Source organism: Anser cygnoides, chromosome 9, assembly GCF_040182565.1.
Source record: "Anser cygnoides isolate HZ-2024a breed goose chromosome 9, Taihu_goose_T2T_genome, whole genome shotgun sequence".
Lineage (NCBI taxonomy): Eukaryota > Metazoa > Chordata > Aves > Anseriformes > Anatidae > Anser > Anser cygnoides.
The window spans coordinates 4,469,438-4,496,772 of record NC_089881.1 but is presented as its reverse complement, the minus strand read 5'-3'; the positions used below and the strand labels follow the sequence as shown (position 1 = coordinate 4,496,772).

Sequence of the window (27,335 nt, the reverse complement as noted above, 5' to 3'; positions counted from 1 at the left end):
AGCTTGGATTTCAAAAGGAAAGTCAAGTGATGTTTGCTCGAGGGACTCAGAAGAATATCTGTACAGCCACTGTTTGAAATGAGCCTGAATCGGGAAAGGTTAGGCACAGTGTAATATCTTGGCAGCGCAGCACGGCTTATGTGCACTTAGTTTACAAATAACCATTCTTAGAACATCAGCACCTTTCATTCATTTGTCTAGGCTTTATCTTTTCCCCACCTCTGATCCACAAAAAGGCTCTTTTACCTTTTGCTTATTTTTCCTTCATTTACAACTCTTACTCAAACCCAAAGAAGCATTTTATTGCAAGAAGAAAAAAAAAATAAATCTATGTTAATTTATTCTCATATGTCATCGAAATAATTCCTTCTTCCCCAGTTGCTCAGGCATTATGGAGTCTGTGCCATGTGGTTTTCCACTAAATGTGACAAAAACACAACCTTGTTCTAGCTCCACCCGTTTTTGACAGGATGCAACCCCCCATCCATTAACACGAGCACCCATTTACACTCAGTTTAAACATTGCATATGGTTGGTGTCTAATTCTAGGTGACTGAGCATATGAGATTTCATTTCTGGCTTTTAGCTGTGCATCTCCCATGTAAAATTAAAGATATCTCTAGTTCTGTAAAAGCAGGGAGCTTTTCACTCAGGCCTGTGTTTTCACCACGTACGGCCTGTCCCACACCCGTGCCTCAGCCCTCGGCCCTGTGTGGGCCGGGGCCCTGGCAGCCTCGTGCTCCTGGTACCGCATCGGGCGCTGGGCCTCCCCAGGCAGCAGCACCAGGCCGCTGCGGGCGTCCAGCCTGACACCCTCTTCGTTAGGCCCCTGTTTGGGGCAGCCTGTGAGGACAGGAGTGTCGCTGGGGGCAATAAGCGGTGCCTGCACTTCTGTTCACTCATGAAATACAGTTCTGTTCAGCGCTCCGTGGCTCTGAAGCATCCCTGCTCCTCAGTTACTTCTGTCCAAGCTGACTGGATTGTCAGATCTGTTGTGCGAATTGTATGTATAGGTTTTATTTATCAATGTTTTACCTACAGAACTTTTCAAAATCCCAGACGCTGGTACCATTTTGAACCTTTTGTGTTACAAGGATTGTATGAATTGACTTGCAGGATCGCAGCTCTCCGTTGGGAGTGCACTTGGTTGGCTTCTGAGGTTGTTTGACTGTTTATGGGCCACAGTCGGTTGGTCATGTTCCTCCTCCCTCATGCAGTGTGTAGGACCCGAGCTGCTCTTTGGTGGCTCCTCAGGGACCCAGTTAACCCTCCAGTTTGTGCAGGCTTCCACACAGCTCAGGGCTGCCTTGGATGACAGGAGCCAGGCTCACAGCAGCAGTGCAGGATCCTGTTGGGGTTCTGTTACACATACAGGTTGGCCTGAAGAAAGGATTTTCTGGAAATAACCTGGTGTTGGAAAGCCCATGTGGGCACACCTCTGCAAGTGGTATTGCTTGGAGCAGATTCAGAGGCTACAAGCAATTTCTGCAGGGCTTCCTAGATATCCCAGTGCAATAATGCAGGTGCACAGAGGGAGTATAGGCTCATGGCATGTTTGCAGGATCAAACCTGTGGGTTTGGCAGGTATGATAACAGAATCAAGTTTACTTTATAGCATTAATGCATTCTGTGTCCTGAGAGGCCTGCCTGCTTAAGCAGCACCTGATCTCTTGCCTCAGAAGCAGAGGCATATGGCAGAGGAATGTTTGATGTGCATGGACACATCAGTTGCTCACTGTAGATATTCCTCCAGGTGCATAAAAGGACTCAAATTTGACCTTTGCCATGATTCATTTACACTTTAGCCCGTATCTAAAAGTGAGGGTAGCTTTATCCTATGATCTTGACGTTAGATCACCGGGACTCATTTGGAGTCTTTCAGCAAAGCAATGCAGACAAAATCATCTATGTTTTTTGTGCAGAAAAAATCATTCCTTGTTTCCAAGGAATGAAGCCTCTGAAATATGATTCTTGAAAAAAAAAAAAAAAAAAAGGAGAGAAGAAATGTAATTTGTTTGTATGTTTAATTTCTATAATCAAAAGTGGTGCAGCTTTGTGTAAAACTGTACTTGCAGCGCAGTTCCTGAATTCATGATTGTGATCCTGCCCTTCTTCCCTCAGTATTATATTTCATGGTCTGCTGAAATCATGTTTAGGGGGATAAAAATAGTATATCTTCTGTTTTTTGGCATCCAACCTCTAATTTACAAATATAATTTATGCTAATCTTGAAAGTGCTCCTCAGATACAAAGTAAAATGTGTCATCCTTGGTATATGTGTGTATAATTTATTCTGATGGGGAATAGACATTTCAAAGCCATTTCAGCCCTTTATACTCAGAACATTTGATATGAGCAGAGGAGCTGCATGTTCACTGCTATAAGAGTTAGTAAGCGGTTAAAAAATAGCCTAAAATAACTGTAGATATTCTCTTAACCCAAAAAAGGCTAGAGGCAGTGAGGGATGGACTGCTGTTTGATCAGTCAAGTCAGCTCATATACAGTTCTTGAGTTAACTATTTTTATTCCTTGTGTATTTTTGCTGTTTGTTAGTCATTTTCATGATGGACTGAGAAAAATCTTCCGAAATCATTCATTGTAGTTCTTCTTTTTGTGATTTCTCTTTTCTTCTCTCGCTGGTCAGATGGCTTCCCTGATGGATTAGATGCCTGCCACGTGAGGGTGGCACTGCACGGGCAGGCAGCTCATTGCCAGGGAGAGTCTTGGCCACCCCCTTGGGCTGTTTGCCCTGTAGTTCACAGTTCTCCCCATTTCTGCAGAGGAGCTTGCAGAGGCTCCTGGCTAAAAAACACAGTATCTGTGACCGAGGCTTCCTCCTTGCTCAGAAGAGGAGTGAGCAGACAGCTGCCATTGCAACAGTTTTATTTGGTTCTCTGGAATTTCAGCACTCAGAGAAGGAAAGGTACCAACTGTGGTCCTCAGCTGGGGTGGATCAGAACATAGAAAGAGCAAAAGTGTCTTCAAAGATGCCATGCCATCAGCAGGGTGCTTTTCCCTTCCTCCTGTTTAGGAAGTCAAGTCTCATACTCAGGTGTAGTTCCATTTTTGAGCTTGTGGATAAAAAGTTTGAAAGTCTCATATTAAGAGCACAGGAAGAAAAATGGAAACCAAACAAAGATAATGAAAACTACCGAGTGGTTCTTGGTGCCTGAGGCATGAAACTAATCCACTGTAAGTCTGAACTGAAAAGAGAGTTTCTGGATGAATAGCAAGAACAGTGGAAGGTAGATGGCTGGGAAGAAAATGTAGCTCTAGGGTATTCTGATTTTATGGGACTTATTTCCAAGAATTCTCCTGCTCCTTACAACTGGACTGAGGGATTTAATATTCCATACTGTTAACAGTTAAAGAAGCAAAATCAAGGAAAAGAAATTTGCATAAAACTATTCATTGGTTTTCCAGGAATTAATTCAATTTCTGCCTGGATCAAGTAATGAAACTTTGCAAGAAAATAAAACCATTATTTGCAATGCTAAGTAGGAACAATGCAAATTGAAAAGACCACACTGACTAAGGCAGACAGTCTCTGGATACTTCTTATTTGCTATGTTTTTTTCCAGCAATGTGATGACAAGTTCTTCTTGCCTTTCTAACTTAACAACTTGAAAATACTTTCCAAGTCAATAGGAACATTATGACTCATAGCAAAGCAAGGTGATGATGACCTTCTTAGTGCTTTACCCATTTAGAGTACTTCTGTGTTTGTTTACATTTAGCTATCCACTATAACGTGCCCCCTTGTGTTGTGTCATAAAATGAATAATGGAAAAGACTTTTCCTCTGTAGTTGTTCAAACACTTGAATGTTTCGGTTATTCCATGTTCCAGTTTGGTCAATGCTCCAGTACCTGCTTGATCCAACAGAGCAAGCAGAGCACAATAGGCTGGGCTATATTGTGTCCGGGACTGCATCGATTGCAGCTTACATACAGGCAGGATGATACCGCAGGTAGGAACAGCAGCTTCAGTGTGGTTTTATGCTAGCCCACTTCTGACCTCAGAAGTCTCAGCTGACAGATAAAACCTACATTGGAGATGCAACAAGACTCATCAGATCCATCAACTGGAGCTCTTGCTCTTATTTTAGAAATGGAAGCTAAAATCCACTATTACTGATTTAAGACAAGTTCAACTGTTTTGGTATTTGCCGTAATAATTCAGTTCCAGTCCTGTGTGGAAGAGGGAGAGGGATGGAAAGCTCGCCTGCCTCCCAGTGCACCCAGGAGGAAATGTGTAATCTGGCAGCACTCGATGGTCTACAAGGGTCTTGTTAGGGAGGCTTTGGGAAAGGCTTGGAACGTGTTCTTTGATGGAAATCTGCTTCGGAACCCTCTTCTTAAGGCTGGCTGGAGATACCCTCACCGCACGGCCCTTTTTCATCCACTGCAGCTTCAGTCTCTCAACTTAGGCATATGCCAAAGCGCATTTCAGCACAAAGTCAGCTTTGCTTTATGTGTGTAACATGAGTGATCACATGAGTAATTTCGTTATTATATGTCATGTCTTTTTTTTTGTAGACAGATGTCTGTTGCATTTTTAACGGTTATTTGAACGCTGTACATAATTCTTTGTCAGAGAAGCAGTTGAACCTGGCCAAGTTCAAATTGAAACTTCCCAGAGGAATAATCCAAATCTGTATTTCCATATATATTAATAAACTGTTTAATACTTGCAGCAACTCACATAATACAGTTTTGAAATGAGATAGAACCCATTATCAGTACAATGAGGAGCACAGGCTCCTTCCTGTCAGAAATAATGGAGTGAGATCATCTCCACAATTATTTTCCCTAGCTGTCTCTGTAGTCATTTATGCAGCAAGGTGCATATAAATCTATTTCAGCCTGTTGTGGTACAGTGGGAAGTAGCCAGCTTCAACCAACTCGTGTGGAGGCAAGCAGGAGGAGTGTACAAGTAAATCCTTTAACACTGTCTGGTTTTATCATGTACCACCAGCAGCTCTGTGCATTGCAAAGCTGTGTTGCACACATCCAAGTTGAACTGCACCATGCTGCTGCCAGAGGGTTGGGGATGCCACATCTGATTTGTGCCATTCTGCTTTTGTACTCTGGGTATGAGTCTGGAGAGACTCCTTTCTTTGCACACCATGGTGTATTTCTGCCTGTATAACTGACAAGTGAACTTGGTGCTCCACCTGATATTATGCTTGTGCTTATTAGTCAAGCTATTCTAGGAAACACCCACTGCTTGACATTCAGGCATCATCTCCAGCTTAAGTAAGCTAAGCCTTTGGGATCCTGGTCAATGAGCAGGGTCCAGGACCAAGAATTAGGGGCTTGTGTTCTTGGAGTTGACAGTACCCAACCATCAGCAGGTTGGCTCCTATGCCCAAAAAGAAATGGACTGTTGCTTAAACGTGGCTGAAAAGGGGGAGATTGTGTTCTCCTGTCTTTACCTAGTCACTGAGCAGATGATGTAGAAGAGCAAGGCCAGATCTACTTCAGCCATGAAGCAGAAGAACAAGATGTCTCCAGCTGTGCCCACCACCTGTCTCTGGCTATAGGCTGTTTATTCTCAAGTGTAGGAAGCAGGAGAGGCAGGTTTTCACCTGTGATGTTGAAAGAAATTCAGTAAAAAAAGAAAAAAAAAGAAGTGATGGAGAGAGAAGGAACTAGAGAAGACTTTTTTTTTTTTTTTGAGATTGTGTTTTTATTTCTGAAATATAAGAAGAAAGTTTGGAGAAAAAAAAAAGCTTCATATAAGCGCAGTTCTGTGTATTCTTAGGAGAAGACTTAAACCTTTTAGCTGAGTGGAATTTATGTAAGTGCATCCAGAACAGGATCTGCTCTATAATGGGTAGTCTGAGCACCTCCGCACAGAAGCGAAGTAAATGCATCGAGTAAATAGAGCAACCTGGTAAGAATTATAGTGTTGGACATATGGTGAACTGAAATTTTGTTTGCTAAATGTGATTTCTACAATAAAGGTAGGAAAAAGCAGATTCCCCACCTGCATTCTTCAGCATATTTGGATAGTAATCTTCTTTAAATATAGTGGCAGGCACTTTCTGTAGTCTAGCATCAGAGGATTATATTATTTTCAGGACAATTTATGAAAGATTAGTAGAGGCATAGTTAATCATTTAAATTGGCTACAGGTTTTTTATTAATCTTGAAATTAATGAGTTCTACCTTTTGATCTTTCTTGCTGCAAATCCCTCTGGAACTGATGCCAATTAGGTTTCGGTAATAACTTGGTTTTGAATGTGGACTGGTGTGTGTGTATGCATGGCATGCGTGTGAGCAGGGGGTTCGTGTGTGTATGTGTGCATGTGTGGGTATGTGTCATTGCCCCTGGAGGGTGTCACATCTTTATTTAGACCTGTTTGGTTGTTACCAATTTAGAAAGTGGACCTCTCCACTAGCAGAAATTAAAATAAAAATGCAGGGACCTCAGTAAGCTAATAAAGATTCTGTTTTACCATGCTCAAAGTTGTGCATTGCACAGTGCCAATCTGATGTTTTTAGAGCAACCAGGTACAGCTTTTGTGTAACCTACAAAGAAGATGAAGATTTACCATCTGCTGGGGGCAGTATCAGGGAATGAAGTGACCTTACTCACTCTTCAAATGAACCATTGAGAAATGTGCTTGTCTTTTAGAGAGGGAGATGTTTTCAGCACCAAATAAATTACACCAGTCCAAGGCAACATTGAGTAAAAAACTTAGAGAGGAGCAGACTGACCCTGCTTAGAGCTTCATTCCGTGTGAAGGGGAAAAAGGAGGTAAATAGGGCTTTTGGAGACTTGGCAGTTCTCATGCTGACATCTCTACATGCCTGCAGTGGTACTACTTCAAAGCAAACAGGTACTCCTAGCAAACAGGTCCATTTTGACCTGTGTGTGTTGCTGGGTTTCTTTACGCTGTCGCTGAATGGCCTTAATTGAAATGTGCTGTGGGTTAGCAGTATAAGCATGAGTAAGAGCTGTGTTTCAAAATTCATAGCCATGCACGAGTATAGCAGAAATAGCACCAGGTTCTGAGTCCTGCCATTCCCAGAATAATGGATTCGATGTGACAGCACTTGTTTCACTTGTTTCAACTGAGCTTTCCTTCTTGTACCTGTTTCTGAATGGCCAGAGGTTATTTTCTTCCCAGTGTTCCACAGCTCATGGTGTTTTCATCTCCTACCTACACTTGTCTTACCAGTCTGATGCTTCTCATGTTGCAGCTTCATATAGATTTGATAAGGTGTTAATTTGCAGACTCCTATATCCAACGATTTTTAGAACATTACTTTCTCTAACCATTCTATAGTCTGAAGGGGAATGATTGACTGGGCCCCAAGAGCCTTATTTCCCAAGATACACGTATGTCTGTAGTTAAAGATGAGGGCAGATCAATACACTATGTTGCATTTCTAAAGCAGTGTTCTTGGTCCTACTGGCAATCTCTTGTCATCCTAAAAAAACTCAGTTCTGACTTCTGATGTTTGAAATTTGCTCTGTAGGCAATTTCAAGTCACAGCGCTATGAAACCTGAACAAAAAGCTTTTCTCAATTTCTTCTTGTAAAATTTGGAATGAGTGCATAGCAGTATATTGACATTTCAGTTATTGGCCACTTGTGTTGAAAAACTGGTTACTCCATTCTAGTAGTCATCTTGTTTTAAGGAAAGAGCATTGTGTATTTACAATGCAGAAAGTGCAGTCTGCTTGTCGCAGGCAGAACTGAGACCATGGTTTCAGGTACATCCGAGGCAAGGTGGATCACTTACTTGTGTGTGTATTTTCTCTTACAGCATAGGTGGAGAAGTAGTGAGAGGAAATGAAGGAAGCTACGTGGGGAAGCATTTCCGCATGGGATTTATGACAATGCCTGCTCCTCAGGACAGACTGCCACATCCTTGTTCCAGTGGCTTTGCCGTGAGATCCCAGTCTCTTCATTCTGTTGGAGGAACTGATGATGAAAGTAGCAGCTCTCGCAAGCAGCCACCACCTAAACCTAAGCGAGATCCCAACACCAAATTGAGCACCTCATCTGAAACAGTCAACACTGGGACAACAAGTAAGAGTGGGAAACTACCGGATAGGACTGAAGGTAAACACTATAATTCTCTGGAAGAAGGGTTTTGTAGACCCAGCGTTAAGATTAGCCGGTTGATAATCATGCATGTGGGTATTACTTTTATGCTTCCACAGTGCCAGCACAAGTATCCTAGATCACTGTTCCCCAGATTCTGGACTAGCAGTTAATTGCCAAACTGTGACATTTCTCAGAACTACACCACTTACTATATTGTTATATAATGGGGGAATGAGTTGAATTCATTCAAAATGGAGGGAAGAGACTGCTGTCAGATGGCATATAAGATACTGTTGCCTGCACACCAGCCAGTGACTTATCACTGTGGTCACTAGCACTGTGCAAACCACTGCTTTGGAGAGGGTCAACAAAGAAGTAAAGGGCAGAAATTATTTAAAAGAATACTGTCTGGCCCTGAAACTCAACAACAGGAAAGTATCATCTGATGGTAAAAGTTGTACCTGAGGTGGTGTAACATATTGCCCCAAACTTGTCTTTGCTCATTAGTCTACATTTCTCTTCCCATTCCTCCCAATTAAATTTTATTTTCTCCTGAATGCTGAATCTGCTGAAAAAATGCACTGAATGAGGATACTCCTTCCTTACTCTGAACTACTACAGATGAGCTAACCGTATAGGGATCTTCCTTTCTTCCATGCTGGAAATACATTTTGTCTGGCAGTAGGACCAGCTCTACTCCCTGCTAGGAGAGATCAGGATGACTCTGCTTCACAGTGTGAACTGTAGGAGGAACCCTGAGGGACAAATGGTTTTGATCAGTGCTGGTCTCTCCCACTGCTATGTTACATATCAGATTTGACATCCCGCGCAATATGCTGTGCTCTTAGTGCATATCCCTTTTGCTTGCGGTTGTGGCCATAAATACTGGTTAGTTACACTCACGCTACAACCCCTTTTAGGTAAATCTGATTTATAAGGTCATCAGTGTTAACAAAGGTGCAAAGGAATGTATATTTCAGCTAGTAGTATGTATGTCTGCGCTTACAAGGATGAACACATGCTGAACAAAACCATAGGTTTACTTATGCTGTTGTGAAGGCTTATTTATGCTGCTGTGGGTAGTTACTTTGCCTATGACATTTATCATTACTTTCCATATCTTGTTCGTTGCAGTACCACTACGCAAGCTCCCCTGATCAACTAACATGAAAAGTCTAAGCATTGAGTAGCTGCCCTTAATAAAAACAGCTTACCACAATTTTATTGGACCCGAAGCCTACATAGAAACCATTCAGATTTGTGCCACGGACAGATTTAAAATCTCGTATCAGAAAGTCTTTGAAGTCTGTCGTTTATTACGAAACAGAATGCATGGCACAAACTTCTTGGTCTGATAGGCTGTGAGGAGCAAAGGCAGGAGCTCTGAAGGTACTCAAAAGCTATTTTAAAAAATGTTGTGTTTTAAAATATTTTAATAACTCTTTAGTATTTATTAGCACTTTTTCGCCCTGAGTCTGTGCAACCAGAATCCCAGAGGCTAAAGGAAGCTCATTTTGCAGTGAAGGCACTATAAGATCGGTTCTCACATTTTCTAGCCTGTTAAATGAATATTCCTGCAAGTGTGTATTGACTGAGTCACACTGTATCACTGGGTTCTTTGCTGTAGCTAACCTTGGTTTTCTCTCTGGACTGATTAGGAACGGGGTCTGTTTTACACCTACCTCCCAGCACTTTTCCTTATTTACTGAGAAGCAAGAGACTATGATGGCCTTTACAGTAGTAGGAATAATGGTAATAGCAATTGAAATACATCCATGTCTTTTACCTATCTCACAGACGTTACGGCAGACTCCTTAAGCAGTCCACATCCTCATGAAATGATCTTCAGCATTATCATTTTGCAAGGTTCTGAAGGTTTTGCTTCCTTTCCCTCATCTCTTCCTGCCATCTGAAGTTTGATACCAAGAACATAATATGTGGTCACATCCCTTCTGATAGATCTAAAGGTTTGAAAATTTTCTGTTTCCAAGGCCAAGTACCACTTTGCTGCTCCCACTCTGCGCAGGTTGAGTGCGATCTGTCCCATCACATGATGGTTTTCAGTGACACGTGAAGCATTGTAGCAGTCTTCACTGACTAATCAGTATGACCGTAGTACTACCACACGCTCCAACAAGTATTGCAGACCACCTCAGCTTCATTATTATAATCAAGAGCTGAATATTCATAGCAAGAGCTCTGGAAAGAACTGGTGGATGAGTAACTCTCCATTACTCTCATGAAAGATAATACTCTCATGAAAGATAATGTTACCTTTTAGTGTGACTAAATTCCTTCAGGGGGTATTGAGAACCTCTGTGATGCTTAATATATGACCTGTATTCTGTTTGTTCTTCTAGTTTATATATTGTGCAGCAGTGGACGCCTTTAGACTATCTCACAATAGATTTAGACTATAGTCACGATAGATTTCCCTGGAGATTTTGAACTGATGGAACCCTTTAATCATGCCATTATCTTCTTGTGTTCAGAACATCTGTCCTATTTGTATGTGTCTGGTTTAATACATGCCAGATTTTTAGGGGTCCCATTGTAGGATGTTTTTTGAAATAAGCAGTCAGATTTTAAAGTCTGAGATATAGTCAGGTGTGTTAGAGTATGGTATTTGGATGAACAGGCTGGGTTTCTAAAATGCTTTCCGTGTTCTCCTATGGAGGTGCAAGAACATCCAGATTTAAATTTCAGTTACTGCTGCCCATATTGTACACAAATATTTGTGTATGCGTATGTCTTTCACACATTTGCATGTACTTGTGGCATTTGCAGGCTGAATATCTACAGCTCTCTCCAGGAACTATGGAAAACAATGATGAAAAACCCTATTGTTTCTCCATCAACTATTGCGGAATCTGTACAAAAGCATTGTCAAAAAATTGTTCCAAGCTCATTTTTTTATGGCAATGCAGAATAATTCAAACTATAATATCTATTGTGTGACCCAGTGGCTACTTTCAAAGGGAATTTGCTGCATTTCCTAGGCAACCAGGGACAGCCTTACCACTCGTTTTTATTGAACATGTTTACTTTCTGTTTTTTGATAATGATCCAGTTTGTACCAACAAAAGCAGTTGCTGATGGTAACTTTTATTCTTTTCCTGATCGTGGTAAAGTCAAAATATTGAATCCATCACATCATAACAACTACCATAACAGTAGATTATGTTTTGAATATGAGCCTGACTTTACTGCAGAAGTGGCAGGAAAAATTTGGTCATGAGCTTGAAAGACCTTTTCCTACTGAAACACAAATAGCATCCGTAACAGCCTCAGAAGCTCTGTAAACTTTTCTATAAGTGCTCTTGCTTCCAAATTTGTGGGAGTGTGAAAAACTTATTTTTAAGTTGTAATGATACACGTTAACCCTGTCTCATTATGCAGCAGTGTGATAACGCTTCTGTTTGTGTGTTTCATCGTGGTCTACCTTGGCTCTGCCTGAAAGAGCGGTCTCCAAAGCGAAGGCCTGATTCCTCTTAACTTTAATTTTGTTGGTGTGTTGCCACACATGCTTTTGTATCCCCTCCTATGCTTCACTGTTCCTTTTTTGCTCTTCCGGCTACCTCCCGTATGCACTCACTGAAAGCCTTTCACAAAATACGTTTCTCCTCTGAGACAGATTTCTAGAAAGTTGTTTTTAGAAACGTAGGCTGCCTTTCTGCAGAGCTTTCAAACCCTGGTAGGAACAGCAAACAAATGTGCTGTGCCCCTTACATCACACGTTGGAAGTGAGAAGTGAACTGAACTGGGTAATTTTAAATAACATATTTCAGCACGGAAGGCATATTTAATCTGGATCCTGAGAGGCTTTTTAATGAGAAAATGCAAGAGTTTAACTACATGATGTGCTCTCAGTACCCCAGCTTACAGAAAAAGGAAGTAATACAACAGTATAATTGGTGAACGTAACCAGCCTCAAGTGGTGGTTTTTGATGTGATCATTGCTTCTCCACAAGAAAGAGTTCCAAACCTACTGCAGCACCAACATGAATGAAGAGTGATGAGTGAATTGTGTTTTGAAAGATAATTTTTGTTAAAAATTTCTGAACTTGTTGGGTAATGCGGATGGCATCTACATTATATAAAAATAAAAATACATACACTTAAAATATATATAATAGTGTAATTTATGTATATATAATATACATATTTGTATATAATGTAAATGCCAGTTGCTTGTGCTTGTGTGTACACATAAACATGCACGCAAATGCCCATTAAAACTCAGAAAATACGGTTCACTGTAATTCTGCTCCTGCCAGAGCCCATGGGATGTTTAGGTCTGATAAGTGAAAATGCTGCAGGGACCCCACCTCTGGAACCCACTCAGTTCGTTCAGGGCTTTCCTCCTGAGTGCCTGGTGTGGAAGAAGATAACCTTCGTGCTGCTTTCTAAGCCCACGCAGTGGCAGCCTCTCTCCGTTGCTCAGTAATTTCTAAAAGTGGGTGACTTGTAGGGAAAATTTTCCTCTGGAGAAAAGCAATTACAATAACTGTAAGTGGGGTTGCAGTCCAGCTGGTCTCTCTCATAAATCTAGTTTTCTGTCAGCTACACTGGTGACTCTGTGTTGTAAACTTGAACTTTTGCTACTGTCATTAAACAGAACTTGGGTTAAAGGGAGTTAGAGCTTTCACTGTTTTTACAAGGTGCTGGTTTCCTTTTATTTCCTACCTTAGCTAACATTGTATTCAACGTGAACTTTGAAATAGTGTCCTCTGCAGGACCATGTCATATCCTTCCTTATAGCCAGATCTTACTCCTGCATCTTTTCATCTGTGCCTACAAAAGGAAGAAACACCACTAATGAGCCCTATTCAGACCTAGCAAGTCTAAAGGGGCTGACAGGCGAGTTCTGGTGGGTGTAGCCACGGGCACTAGTTACTGCTTCTGGGCTGTCAGCTCGCCTCCTGCCAGACCTGGCAGCCCCATGCTGAGGCAGCAGAATGGAATATTTTAGGCTCCCTTGTAGCCACCTCGTAGCATCACCGTGCCTTGTGGTGGAGCAGGGGGGTGTGCAGCACCGTGGGGCTATTAGCTACGGAGGTGTGATGCCAGCCAGTGTGCAGCCATGCGTAAAGCAGGACTGGTTTTCCTGCCCCTACTTTCATCTGATTCTTGACAATAGCTGCCATACGTGACTCCAGAGGTCTGCCTTGGGTGCCCGAGTGGTGCAGGGATGGATGCAGTGCCTCCAGGCTCTATGCCAGCTTATTCCCGCTGAGTTGCTCCCTAGTAGGAGGCACACAGCAAAGATTTCGGTCTAATCGCTACCACTTGATAGCTTTGAGATTTTCAAAGGCTTTGCTTTTGGGGGTGGGGAGTGGTAGCTTTTTGGTGCTTTTTTTTTTTTTTTTAACAAGATTTCAGTTTGTCCCTCCTTGCAGCAGGCTGGTTTTCATATGCCAGTTCCCAGAGCTGGGTTGCTTGTCTGTGTGCACAATTTCCTGCAGCATTTCATCTTTTGGGCCTGTTTTCTGGTCCCTCAGATAAGGGAGGGCAAGGGGGAAGGAAGGAATGGAAGCAGCGGTTCTAATAGCTGTTATAATAGCTTTCTGCGCAGAACAATGAACACAATGTGATTTTTGGAGGGATTTATAAACAAGTTTTGAAGCCACAGAGGGAGTATGTTCTTACCCTCAAGGCACATATGCATACTCATTAACGTTAATGGAAGTTGCAAGCATTGAACAGAAAATAGACCACGCAGTGGTAAAAGACATGAAGATCTAGTTACTGACTTGGGAATTGCCTTGTGCCCAGGACTTGGCAGTTGGCACTTTAGCAGTGCTGTGCTAGTCTATCCTGTGTACTTAGTGTCTTTTTTTCTTTTTTAATTTAACAAGGTTGCTTCACGTATTTCTCATGTCTCTTTTCACATTAGGATGTTACTCATTTGCTCAGAGAGATACTGCACCTTTGAAAAAAGCACAAAATTAAATGTGCAGCCACCCTGCAGTACAGATCTCTCTCTGCTCTCTAGGGTGATGGAAGCTGTGATGTTCTTGATCATGGAAAAGCCTTCATAATGTGAGTACAGGGAGTGTTGTGCTGATTTACCAGGTTGGCTGCAAGTGCAGCCAGTCCAGGAAGAGGCTGCATCCCTGAGCTAAGGCTAGTAAGCCCTGCCAAACTCAGTGATTCCTGTAGAGCACGTAGGTTTTTCTGCAGTGTATTCTGCAAGGCTCAGGGGAGTTAATAAGCATGGTTGCAGCCCGGGGTCCAAACTGTGCTTGAGAATTCACACCATTTTACCCCAGAATTAGCAAACCATCTAGGGCCTCAAAGCACTGTTGAGTATAATACAAAGCTACTGAGAGGGAGACTCCAGGCTGCTGGCATCCTTAGGCTCACTGATTATATAGGGTCACCACAGTTCCTGGACATGTCAGCAGCGCAAGAAAACACGAGTGACTTGCTCGTGCAGCTGGCTTGGGTCTGGGAGAGAGCATTAGCACAGATTTCACATTGTATGAAGGTCACTAGGCTGCTTTTAGAGCCAACCCAGCTCTGAAAGCACTTCAGCTCTGCTCTTGAGGTGTGAATCAATAATCTTTACCAGAAGGACCTCAATAAAGAGAAAGTCTGTGCAGAAAGGTGTCATGTGGGTGCTTTTGGCCACTGCATGGTTAATTTGCAGCCTCGATACACAGCCCCTATGTAACTAGAAGGTTATAGAGTCAATAAATCCATTCATTATTGTCAAGTCACTGTATGTCAAGTCTGGAATATTGCTAGAAAAAAACCTCTAAGTCATAATATTTGTGACTGTATTTCATTTTTTATTTTATTTATACCTCAGGGAACCATAATAATGGGCCTTCTCAGCATTTACACCTGTGAGCTGAAATCCTACGAAACACTAGATTCTTGCATTATTTTGCATCACTGAACAGCCCTGAAATCAGGGCCAGGAGAGGAGGGGAGGAGAGATCCAGGTAATTCTCTTGCCTCATTTTGACAGCCCTTCGGAATACGTTAAGTAAAATGAAATGCCTGTGAAACTACAAAAATAATTTTGGAATGCTCATACTGCATTTTTATTTTCCATACCGTCTTTGGCATTGTCTGTTAAAGGCACTATGGACAAATGAGTAAGGGCTTGAGGAATCAGGCTGAAATCCTAAAGTCCCTGTTTACTCTTAGAGCTGGTCTGTGGCAGTAGAGGTGGCTGGTGAAAGTCATTTGGGATTAAAGAACAGAAAACAGCTGCAGTGCTTATTCCACAGCAAATGCATTGGATGTCCACCTCTTCATCTTACCTTATTTTTCACTGGCGTCCTAACTCCACTCCCACTTAAACAAACAAATGAGACAAGTCCTTATGGAGTGAAGACCAAACACTCAAAGCATTTCCTCCCAAGAGGCTGATACCAGGGCCAAGCACCCTACTCTCATGTTGGCTTTGCTGGGAAGGCACGGTGCTTAGCAGAATCACATCCTAAGAGACTGAAGTCTGTCTCCAGGTGAGATCCAGTCATGGCTATCCTGTTTCATTGGTAATTTCTTTCTAATGACTGTTTGAGTATAATAGTCTTGCTTGGTGCACTGAATTGCTGCTTTCATCTCTTCCACTTGGCTTAATACTGGGTGACATCAAGCAACATATGCCTGACATGCTGGAACTGCGTTTGGCACTTTATGCTTTTCAGTTTGTATGTGTACAAACAGTGCTGTGTAGGGATAATGTGTGCAGCAGTGACAGCTCAACAGAGCACAGCTTCTTTTTTGCAATGCCATCAACTTGCCTGCAGGTCAATGTGTACAAGCCTGGACTTTTCAAAGATGCATGGAAAAACAAACAAACAACAAATAAAAGAAAAATGAAAACAAGCGCAAACACGTTTTTTGTGCTAATTTTAGTGGCCACAACTTTGAACTGCTGGCATCTCAGACAAGAAGCACATCCCTTGAAGTCCAATGTGGTGCAATTTACAGCTGGTTGCTGGTTTGGGTTTGGGGGGTGCTCGGAATGCAGGAAGTAAAAAGCTGGGGGATGATCGAGAGATCATCATCAAGAAACATCTCTTAACGTCCTTTCTCAGTGCAGTGGTGTAATATATGCAATGGCTTCCACCACTTCTCTGAGGTAGTCATGAATAATTCTCAACCAGTTTTTGTGTAACACTTGAGTAATTCTAGGTCCTTCTATGCCTAGTAGTAAAACCAAAACAGCAGTGCAAGTACAGGACTCTGAGCGTAAACATGCCTGGAAAAACTCAGCTCTTTGTAGGGAGCAGTATAACCTGTGGGGTGTTGGTCCTAACAGGGCTTTCTGGGATGAAGAAGATTCCTGGCATCTTCTCGTTCATGCTTGACTGCAAAGGCAGCTGCCTCCCCGTGAACATTGATGTTCTTGGTAGAATACAAAAGAGTGGCTTCCCTGTAAATCTTGACTTAGGATCAGTGTGGTAATGCCACAAGTGTACAGGTGATTTGTCTCCTCAACTGGGAAGATTTTAATGAGATTAGGTTTCTGCTAATGAGAATGGAAGTCTCTTCATACTTGGATTTTGGTGAATAAGATGGGAAGTAACCCTTTGATTTAAGTGCTGCCTGAGCTAAATGGGTTTGGCAGTCATGGGTGAGGTTGGAACAGCTTCTGGCAGCAATTCTTCCGTTCCTCTTCGTGCTCCATCTTTGTCTTTCATCCTCCATCTGACTTCACAGGTGGCACAATGAGGTTAAGTCTGGCCTTTGAAACAGTAGAAAATTCCCTCAAAGCTTGTCTGGAGCCGCATGCAACACTGCCAAAATGGTACTGTACAGAGCACCTATACTAGGTGAATTTATGGTGGTTAGGCCAGGCAGCGTGACCCTTATAGATCAGCACTTGGCTCTGCTAGTTTCAGCTGACCACTCTGCAAAAACAAGCAATGTGAAATGATGGATGCCAGGCGCACCGAGAAGCTCAGAGGGGTAGGCAGCTGATGATGTGTGGCTTGTCTGTGATTTTGTCAACACTTTATTTAGAGTTGAGGAGGAGAGAGGAGTCACCCCTGCAGAGAAGGACGTAAAATGAATAGCTGCGAGGCTCTTTTCCTAAAGCCGATTGCACAGAGCGTTCCAGCAATGCTCAGCCTCTGACCACGGAGGTGTTATGTCTCCAGGCAATGCTGCATGGTTGAGAGCTGCTCTGACAATGTTCTGTCCCTTTCAGCTATCATTATGTTCACCCCCCAAAAGATACCTAGTGACAATCTGCAGAAACTGCTTCTGCAGGGTCACCTTGTGTCCTTTTGGGGAAGGCTGGAGCACCCCTCTGCATGAACTCTTCTTGCTCAGTGCGGGTTATTTGCTTCCCTGATGCTCCTGCTGCGGTGACTCGTTTGACCCCTGCAATCAACATCGCACTTCGTTTTGAAATGCGAACATCATCGCGGACAGGCCTGCCGGATATGTCAGTCAGCAGCAGCGAGAGGCTTTTCGTACCGCAGCCTCAAGGAAAAGAATCGTACACAGTCCACAAGACTTGAGGGGAGAGCGGCTTGGGAAGGCTGCTGGGTCCATGGCACCGGTGGGAGGCACTGGGGAAGCACAGCAGCTCGAGCGAGCGCTGCCAGGCCTGTGGAGTAGTGGGGCCCGTGGCTCCTGCTGGAGTCCCCAAGGGGTCAGTGTTATGCACAATATCACCTCGGTGGGTCTGCCAGCTTGATTTAATGGGCTGCAATTATTTTAGAAGCTCGGCAAATAGATCGCTACTTATGTAAGCAAGTAATGGGTTTGACCTACTTACTGTATCTAAGTAGGAGATAGGCGTTACCGGGGATCTACAAGATGAAGAGTCACATACCTCTGGATAAATTATTCAAGTATTTGCATACAGTCACTGCTAATATTGTGGGCAGGATTTTTATGGGCCAAAGCAACAGTGAAGTCAGCAGATACAAGATACTGTTCTAAATAAATGAAGTAAGTGAGCTAAGCTCATTGTTTCTTTAAGTGTTTGCTCCTTCTCCAGCTTGATTTCATTCTTTACCTTTTACTCTGTAAATCATTTCAAACTCCAGTATTTGGGTGTAGCTATTGTATTAGAAATAACTGAGCCGGGAACTCTTGCAGAGATCAGTTCCACTCAGTGTTTCTGTGAGCCTGGGACCAGAAAGCCTCTGCACTGTTCCTTCTCCAAGAAGTCCTTGGAGTCCAGCAAGTGATGCTTTCACACATCATCTCCCTCAGCTACGATGACTAGTAATTGATACAAGTGTTCTTCACATGAAGCCCAGGGTTGCATTCAGACTGGAATATACCTTTGTTCATGTGAGCCTTGCAGAGTGACACTGCAGGGGCCATTGGTGCCTTCCAGGCAGCAGATCTCGCATGGAAGAGCCCCTAAGCCCTCCAAGGCCAAGTAGTATCGGAGCGGTGTCCTATACATACCGAACTGATGTGACATCGGTGTCTAATGCACGGCTCGGCTCATCACACAGCACAACCTGTAAGACAAAATGCAGAGCCTCACCATCTTTTGCAAGGTGCTTTGAGAATGGGAGATGGATAGCTGCGGAGAGGGGAGGGGGCAGATAACTCAGGATGACAGCTGCACTGGAACTGGGCTCTAATGGCAGTTCCGTAATGAAGATGCTGGGTGGAGGGTGGCGGGGGCTGATTTCAGCCCGAGTGCTCAGTGTGAGGTGCAGTCAGTTTGTGGGTAGCTGTAAGAATAGAGTGATAACAATTAATTTACAATAAAATGGTGAAAGCTGTTCAGGTTCCATCTCCAAGGTGACAGTGAAGATACCATAAATGTTGTTTTAAAACTGAAGGGCTTCACTCATGTTGTTTTCTGGATGCTTTTCCATACTCCATTGTGACCATATTTAACTCTTCAGTGCTCCACCTCTGCACAGATTTTTGCAGAAGAGCACCAGAGCACCGAACAAACAAGCGAATATGCTTAGTAAATTAATTTCTCAGCAAGTATGGTTCAGTAGTTTTATTCACATACTCTTCATGTAATTCATCTAATTACGCTTGCTATTGGTGAGTTGCCATGCCAATTGACTTTCTATATCTAGAAATCCTTGCAATTATATACAGTCCTTGTTTGTTTTTTTTAAGTGCTACCGTTGCACAGGCTGCAAAATCTGTTTCACATGTGGACTGCAGGCTATCTGAAACGGAACAAACAGACACTTTAGCAGCAACATCGGGTGCTGAGTGGGTAGTGTAAGGATCCTTTACTCAGATTCCCATTTCCCCGGTTATCCTCCCACCTCTTCTCTCAGAGCCTGCTTCCACAGGAGTTGCTGCAACTTAACACCCATGTAATGAAATAGATCCTGGCCCCTTGTGTCTAGGTGTATTCGTTCAAGGATCTCTTTCTAAATGGATACTCAGGAATCATTGCAACCTCAAAGAAGTTAGGGCGAGGTTCTGTTTACCTCCATTTACACTCATTTTGTCAGTTTTCCTTTAAAAGGAGGATGATACAAATTGGCTTTGCTTTTTGTTTTACTTACCCCAAATCTTGCTTGTGATGGCTTTCAAGAGCTGTGATGACTGACCAATAGCTTCTATCTTCAGTGAATATTGCGGAAAGGCTTGATCACAAATATTTTGTAATTATTTCTCACAACACTTTTTTAAATTTTTTTTCCTTTGCCTATTCAATGTTATCTAGAATAACTGAGGACATCAGTTACGTGTTCTTTGAAAGAACTAGGATATGAAGTTCAAAGTATATGAAGGCATGGGGCTGGGCAGTTGGAAGGAGGCTTAGTCGCGTTGTAATTTTCTAAAAGCTTTTTGGAGACCTTTTACTGTCGGAAAGGTTGCTGAGCAAAGCTCGGTTTATCAGGTGAATGCACAGAGCAGTGGAGGGCTGTGAAGGAGAAAGCCTGGAAGTCGCTCTGCTTGGAGCTTGGCAGTGTGGGGACAGGCTCCTTCCAACATGCTGATAAGCCGGAGTGCAAAGTTTTTGAAATTTCCTGGCATCTGTGGATCTCCCCTTACCTTGATAATGTGGAGCAGAGGACCTCCAGCCTCCGCCATTCCAGCTCCAGGCTCTGGCAGCAGGTTGGCTTCGTGAATCCCAGGCAGATGTGGCTCACTTGGCGTATATGGCCCGTAAAGAGCCGTGGCATTGATGCTGCAAGTTTGTTCTTTGGCTCAGATACAAGGGCTAAACCAAGTCTGGCAGCAGCGTGTCTTCCAGCCATGGTGCCTATTGGTTGCATCAGTTGTGTTGTTGGATTAGTGCAGAATGGAATTTAATTGCAGGGCCCTGTTCTGCTGTTATACAGGTGTTCAGTTCTGGAATATCACCATGGAAGCCTCTAGGTTTCCACCACTTTGAATTAGAGCAGATATCCATCGTTTTAAAAGCTGGAAGAAGTTGTAGCCAAAATAACGGGACCTGAGTACTTTTGAAGAAGTCTCCTTAATCATAGCCTTGAGACATCTGAGGATTATTTTAGCATTAGTATGTATTGCTATTTTAGTGTCAGTATTATTTTATGACACTGACTTCTAGTCCTTTCATTTTGAGTACAGTTTTATCTTCTTTAAATGCCCAAATAATTTCCAGTAAGAGGTAATAGATCCAGGAGGTGGAAGAAATATGTTCTGCATGAAATCATTGTGCTGAAACCACTTATTGCTTGCGGAGGTGTTTGAATGAATCAGATGGTTCTTTTATTCCTTCCGTGTTCTTTCCCTCTTTGCTTTCTTCCCACTAGCAAGAGGTAACCCGCAGGGAAATGACTGGTGTCCATGAGAACAGTGCTATTTTGAAAGCCAGTTTTTCTTCGTGACAGAGAGATGCTCTCTGACGTTACTGCAGCCCAGCGATGACGTTTCTGTAGTCATTTGCTAAGATGTCTCCATGTGTGTACATTTTCTGGCTGTTCATGGTGTAAGAACATTTGCCATTGAAAATTCTTTGGAGAAGAAAAGATGTTTGCTCAAAACACCAGGTCTCCACTAGATGCATTTACATTTGTTTTTGTTTCTACCATGGCTTCCCAAGGATGGGAGCCACTGTGCAAGGATTGATATAAACAACAAAAAAGCCCATTTCCTAAAATACTTCAGAGGTTAAACTAGCAAAAAATAGATGTGAAAAACTGGCTTTAAGGGCTGAAATGACACCCGAGACCCCGTGGCCTGATGACAGAGATAGAAATTAAGCTCAGGTCTCCTGAGTGCCCATTTTTTGCACAATTCAGAGGACTGTGCCTTTTTAAATTCAATCTCCCTAAGAATATTCAAAATTCATCTACAGAGATAATGAAATCAGACCCAATGTAAGCACCGATGCACAAATGCACTTAAAATCAGGTGCAACTTTGAACAAGCAGTTCATTTCATTAAAGCCAGTGGGATTACTTATAGGCTTGAACTGACACACACACAGAGGTTCTGTGTTACATTTGAGCTGGATCTTCTCTGTTAAATTGCGTGTCGTAAATCATAATCTATGTGTCTTTGGTTGGGTACCCAGCAAGTTCAGTGTTTAATTAAAGAAATTCCATTTCCTTTCACTCCTGGAGGCTCTTTTTGATAGAGGTACCCCTCAAAATGCAGCCTGATTAATTCCGTCTGCATTTAAAGTAACATTTTTAAGAATTTCAAAATCTGCTAGGCTTCAAATCATTCCTTCATTTAGAAATAAATTGAATGCTATGGCCTCTTGCAGAAATTGAAAGGAAGGAATTTTCCTGTTACACATATTTTTGTTCTGTTTGTTAGAGTGAACAATGCAATAAATCATCCCGGTCTCTGAACTACAGGAGCTGGTAAACACCTAAAGGACTACAGAAAATGATAAAATCCATTTTAGTTTTTAGATGTTTTCACTCATTCCTTATAGAGTGTGCAAATAATAAAAAAACATACTAACATTTTCATATTTCTCTCTCTCCTTAAAAAGAAAAAAAAATACTTCAAGAGGATAGGATGACAAGCAGCATTCTGTATTTCCAAAATTAACTGTGAAAGACAGATCATCTGGGCATGTCTGAAAGCTATGCATAACCTTTGTGCTACAAATATCTCATTTCAAAAATGTCATATTCTGCTTATTCAGTAGGGCTTCCGTAAGGCTATTTTAAGCACTGTGCTGCTTGCTTCCAGATCAGAACTGAAGTTATTCCTGCCTGTATGTTTGGTTTTCTTTGCAGTTTCTTAGAGGTGGATAATTGCTAGGTAGTAGAAAGCTATTAAATACAGGCAGTGGCTGCCCAGGAAGTGTAAACTCGGTGAAGGTCGGTTTTATTTGCAAGGCCTGTGGTGCCTTCAGTTTTTCAGCTATGGTAGTTTTGGCAATTCAGATTGCCAAAAAATAGGACCCTCAGCACAGCACCCAAGCTCCTGCAGCCAGGGTAGTGGCAGAGCTGCCGAGCCGTCCTCCTCCTCGCACCCCGGGTCTGCGCTGCTTCCTCGCAGCCCTGGCAGCGTATCTGTTTTGTGCTCTGTGATAAAAGTGCCCACAGGGGCTTTGTCAGGCAGTTTTGCATGGCTAGTTTACAGAGCTGGCACCTGGCAGGGGGAGAAAGTGTCCCTGCCTTCATCTTACTCTATGACTTACCCTGGTGGAGAGAAAAATAGAGCTGACTGAAACCAGAGAATCTCTCTGAGGGGATCCCTGAGGCTGGTTTATAGAGGAGATGTGGGATTTGTGGAGAGGAAAGGGGGGAGGGAAGGGAACTGCCCTGTTTGGAGATGAAAAGGAAAATCCACAAACTTTTGTTTTGGGAGGAGAGATCTGGAAAAATGCCCAATTCAGGAGAAACTGAACATGTGAAAATATGTGGCTCTGCCAGCCTGCAGCTGAGCACGCCAGCTCCGTGCCCTCTGCTTCCCCATCCCAGCTGCAGCAGTGTGTGGGGACCACAGAAGACTTGGGGAACCCATGGCTGTGAGCCGCATCTTGCTTTCTGCAGGTTGTGCTGACTCCAAGCGCGCTCTCTTAGCGACTGTTCAGCTTCATTCTCTGTTTACAAGTAGATCAAGAAATCAGGAAAAAATTTCCAGGCATACTTTTTTACCTTTTGGAAAATTGCTTGGTTTTGGACGAGATTTGATATTTGGAGTAACAGTGTTTGTTCTGCATGAAGCAGCTCTCCCTCTGGAGTGCTGTCCTGCCCTAGGCATGGAGATGCGGAGTGGCAGCGGTGGGGGGCTTCTCCCCTCCTGAGCCTGCTCAGCGGTCTGAACCCAAGAGCTGCGTCAAGCCAGTCTCCGCAGTTCACAGCTTGGTAGTTAAAAATGGTATTACAAGGGTCAGAAACTAACCAGACTTGTCTATCTTGGTATGTGTACACTTTTAAAGTGGAATTTATACAGTGAGTCAAACATCAAACAGTGCATTTCCAAAAAAGTGCTATCAAACAGTGCATTTCCACCAAAATCAAAGAGGGAGGGCAAAAAAGACAGGATTGTGGGGAGTGAGGTGACTGTATTGTAATGTCCTGCTTTCTGAGCTTTTGGGGAAGGAAGCAAAATGCTTTACTTTTTTTTTCTATTTTCACAACTATTTGTTACAAATGTGTCATTGCCTTGAGTTATCTTCATACACTTCCTCTGTGGGATTATAGTATTAAAAAAAAAAAAAGTGAACATTGTTTTGAAACTCAGTGTCATGATTAATTGGGACTTCTCATCTGTGGAGAATTAACAAAGAACAAGTTTATTTCTGATTGAAAAAGCTGTGACAGATTCTCACTATCCTCCAGAAAGGAAAACTCCGGTTACAGACCAGCTGTAATATTTTTCCATGCCTCAGCATCCCCCAGATCGTAGCAATGCACAGCACGCTGCAGAAGACAGATGGACAGTCCCTGGAGCGGAGGAGTTGCAGTCTCAGCCGTTTCCTTGGACTTCAGTGGCAGTGGTGGCTGTCAGAGCAGCGCCTTGAGGAAGCACGGCCCGGATCAAAGCCCACCAAAGTCCACAGGAACTTTCATTTCTTCCTTTTAGCTTTGGATCGGGCCCCGTGTGCTCTGAGGTGCTGGTGGCTGAGCCTCAGGGTAGGTTTCTGGGGACAAATGCACTGGGGACATGGAAATCCATATTGAAAGGCGCTTCATTACTCCATGTTTAGAGCAGACGCCACTGCAGTGTGTGTATCACCAATATGTCAGCATAGTTTGCTTTTCATAGGAGTTTATGTTCCCAGCAGGCACTGAATGCTTTTTCTGCCTGATAAATGTCAAGTACTTAAAGCAATCTTGCCTGCTCCTCTCAGGAGACTGCCAAATAATCTCCTCTCATTGGCTATGGGCTCTTGCCAGGCCTTCTGCATTCATGCACGTGTATCCCTGCCAAATGTTGGTAACACAGGATCTGTGCAAATACTCCCTGCTCCTTTCGCTAGCTTTGCACCACTCTGTTCAGTTACGGGATTCCTATTTTTCCTCTGTCATTCAGGGACAGAGCAGGAGTTTGTGAGCAGGTATTCCATAACCACATGTGCCATAGAGCAGCCCTTGCTATGGAGCTGTATTTTGGAGTAGAACCTTAGTTCATTAAACATAGTAAGTGTCTTGCATCGTAGCCTTCTTGAAGCTAACTCAGTTTATCTCCTGAATGCGGCATTGCAGCTGAAGGGAGTTCTGAGTAGGTGTTGAGCAGCTCCTTTGTTCCCAATCACGATAAAAAGATTTCTTTGCTCTGGTATTTTCTCTAGGAAGTCTTTCAGGACCCAATGTTCCCACTCTAAGTAGAATATAGGAGGTAACTCTGTACTTTTACAAGGTTTATAAAGTATTTAAAGAACATAGTTTTAATTTTTAGTTTTAATAGTCCTCTTTATTAAGGAGAGAAAAAGATCTCCATAACATACTGGCAATAGATGCTTTAATAAAATAAACTATGGCAGAGGAAAAATGCTTTGAATAGAAAGAGGAAAGCAAATCTTTCACCTTGTCATGTTTTATCCTGTGGTTCATTCAGCAGGACCGGGTCGTTTGACCTTTTTGTTGATAATGTCACCAAGATATTTTAGGCTAATGCTACATACCACGCGATGGCAGATGAGAATGCTGTGTGTGTCAGTGCGGCAGTTAATTTCAACCCATGCAAAAATACTTTACAAGACTAGATGGCAGAATGTCACTCATTTTTCCATGACATTTCTCATTTCCTTGTCTGTAATGTAGTAATGTCTGACTGTTGTATATGCAAACCCCAACACTTCGGGAAAGGTCTAGACCACATGGCAGAACCTCATCAGCTTGGATAAAAATTGTGAAAATAGAAGACAAAAAGAGGCAAAATATGCTATTTCTAGCAATTTGTTGGAAAACACAGTGCTCTTAACCACTTTTATCCATTTTTAAGTGAAAATACCAGTTGACACTGGTATTAGTGTCAACTAATGCTAGCATAATGTCTGGCATTGAATCACCTCCAGCACAAGAGTGTCTTTTTGTTTACTTTGTCCATCATCATCTCTCCAGATAAAAGATGGAAGAGCGGGGATATGTCTATGATGGCACTCTCTGTGTGACACCAGCGGCATAAGAGACGTAGAAGACGGAATAGGGAACAGGGGTCTACGGAGGGCAGAGGAACAGGAAACAATTATGGTGCATCGGGAACTGAAGCCTGCAGGGAGCCCCTCTGTACAAAATACACAATTTCCAAATGCAGCGAAGTCTGTTATCCTTGAGCTGGTATAAAGCAGAGTTCAGGTCCTGTGCAAAATGTTCAGAAATGCTCAGGCAGTTTGTGCCAGTCTCATTGACGGCCTCTTCATTTTAATCACGCCAATCTGAAGAACATTGTGCTTGCCAGGGATGCAAATGAGTTTAACAGAGGTGTGCGGAGAGGATTGAGATCAAGTTTGTGTCAGTAGAACTTGTATGAATGTAATATACAAATAACATAATAAATAGAAAGGGAATGGTGATTTAGCTGGAGCAGAGCAAGAAAAATCTGATAGTATTGTCAAATACATGAGGAGTAATACTTGCTGCAAAGCCCAAATGATTCCTGTAGCCTACATCTCATTCCCCAAAGTCTGTTCTAAGACATTCAAGAAAATTAATTTGGGTTAATTAAAAAGACAAATTTAAAGTGCATTAGGATATATCCACAAAGTGAAAAACTATCAAGCTACCAAGTGCACTTATCTGTAGTAGCTTTTGCATGTCCCTAGCCTGCTGCAAAGTGGAACACATTAATTGGAACTGTCATGAAAGCATAGTATCATTCTTTGTGTTTTTTTTTTCCTTTTTTTTTTTTTTTAATTTTGGCTACATTTCTTTTTCGTTTCTTAGTTATATGTTCAACTTAAACAAATGCATTGAATAAGAGTGCTCTTGTTGTGTACACACCGACATTCAAGTCTCTTATTCCTAAACAAAGCTAGAATCTTGTTTAACGCCTGCCTCTGTTGCTATGCGTTTTAAGAAGTGCAGAGGAGTTATTTAGCAGATCAAAGCAGAAGAGTGACAAAGCAGTAACATGGTATTAGAAACCTCCTTTGACACTGACCAAAGCACATCAGTAAAATGCTGTTGTGCAGGCTCCTTCCACCCACAGCCGGTGTCTTAGCAGACCTCAAAATGCTGCCTTGCAGCTAGCAGAGCTGCTGGCTGTAGGAGCACATTTGAGGCTGTTTCTAAAAGAGGATTTTTAACTCCATGAGCGCTGCCTGGTTGATTTAACAACAGATATTCACTAGCTGTTGTCTGATGGGTCAGCAAATAGTATCTGGAAATTCTCTGAATGCTGAGTTTGCAGCAACACATCCGTAGCAGTGAATTGCAAGGAGCAATACTGTCTGGTAAAACCAGAAAGCTGCCATTCTAAGCTGGCCTATCGTTTAGGATTTTTGAAAACTGAGAAACTTACAAAAGAGGTATCAAGGCTTTCATTGCAAGAACTGTTTACCCTCTGGAATGCTAATTAGTTTTAGTATACGTGGTAAATTTAATTTCTGAATTAGTTTGTTGAGTCCACAAAGGAGAAAAACTCACTTCAGCCAAGCCTTTAATGAGATATTTTATTAACCCCAACATTTAATGAGATATTTTATTAAAAATTCATTGAGAGAGAACAAAATGAGTTTCTTTTGTCTTTAATTCATCAGGATGTTTTTTTAAGAAACCCTTAACCTGTCATTTCAAATTAATTTTGGTACTGTATTTTGATTTGTAATTTCACAGATAAAATGATCTCATTTCTAGATACAACCTGTTTGGGAACAATCTAAATCTGTGAGGTATTTTGTTCCTCTTGACTTCACTGAAGTCTTGTGAAGCCAGAGGATGGAATCCAGATAAATGATTAGGATTATCCCAACAGTACATT

General features: G+C 42.5%; 1 protein-coding gene across 6 annotated transcripts in view; it reads left to right on the top strand.

Annotated features, from left to right (window-relative positions):
- Positions 1–27,335, top strand: part of NYAP2 (neuronal tyrosine-phosphorylated phosphoinositide-3-kinase adaptor 2) — a 137,505-nt gene that overhangs the window by 52,423 nt on the left and 57,747 nt on the right. For 5 of the 6 annotated variants that reach the window (XM_067002174.1, XM_013181535.3, XM_067002175.1 and 2 more), the window contains one exon: positions 7,780–8,078. In XM_067002174.1, the coding sequence (XP_066858275.1) occupies positions 7,780–8,078 (299 nt within the window). Of the gene's footprint in view, positions 1–861; positions 1,004–7,779; positions 8,079–27,335 lie in introns of those variants that run through there. The other variant, XM_067002177.1, reaches the window with a different exon arrangement.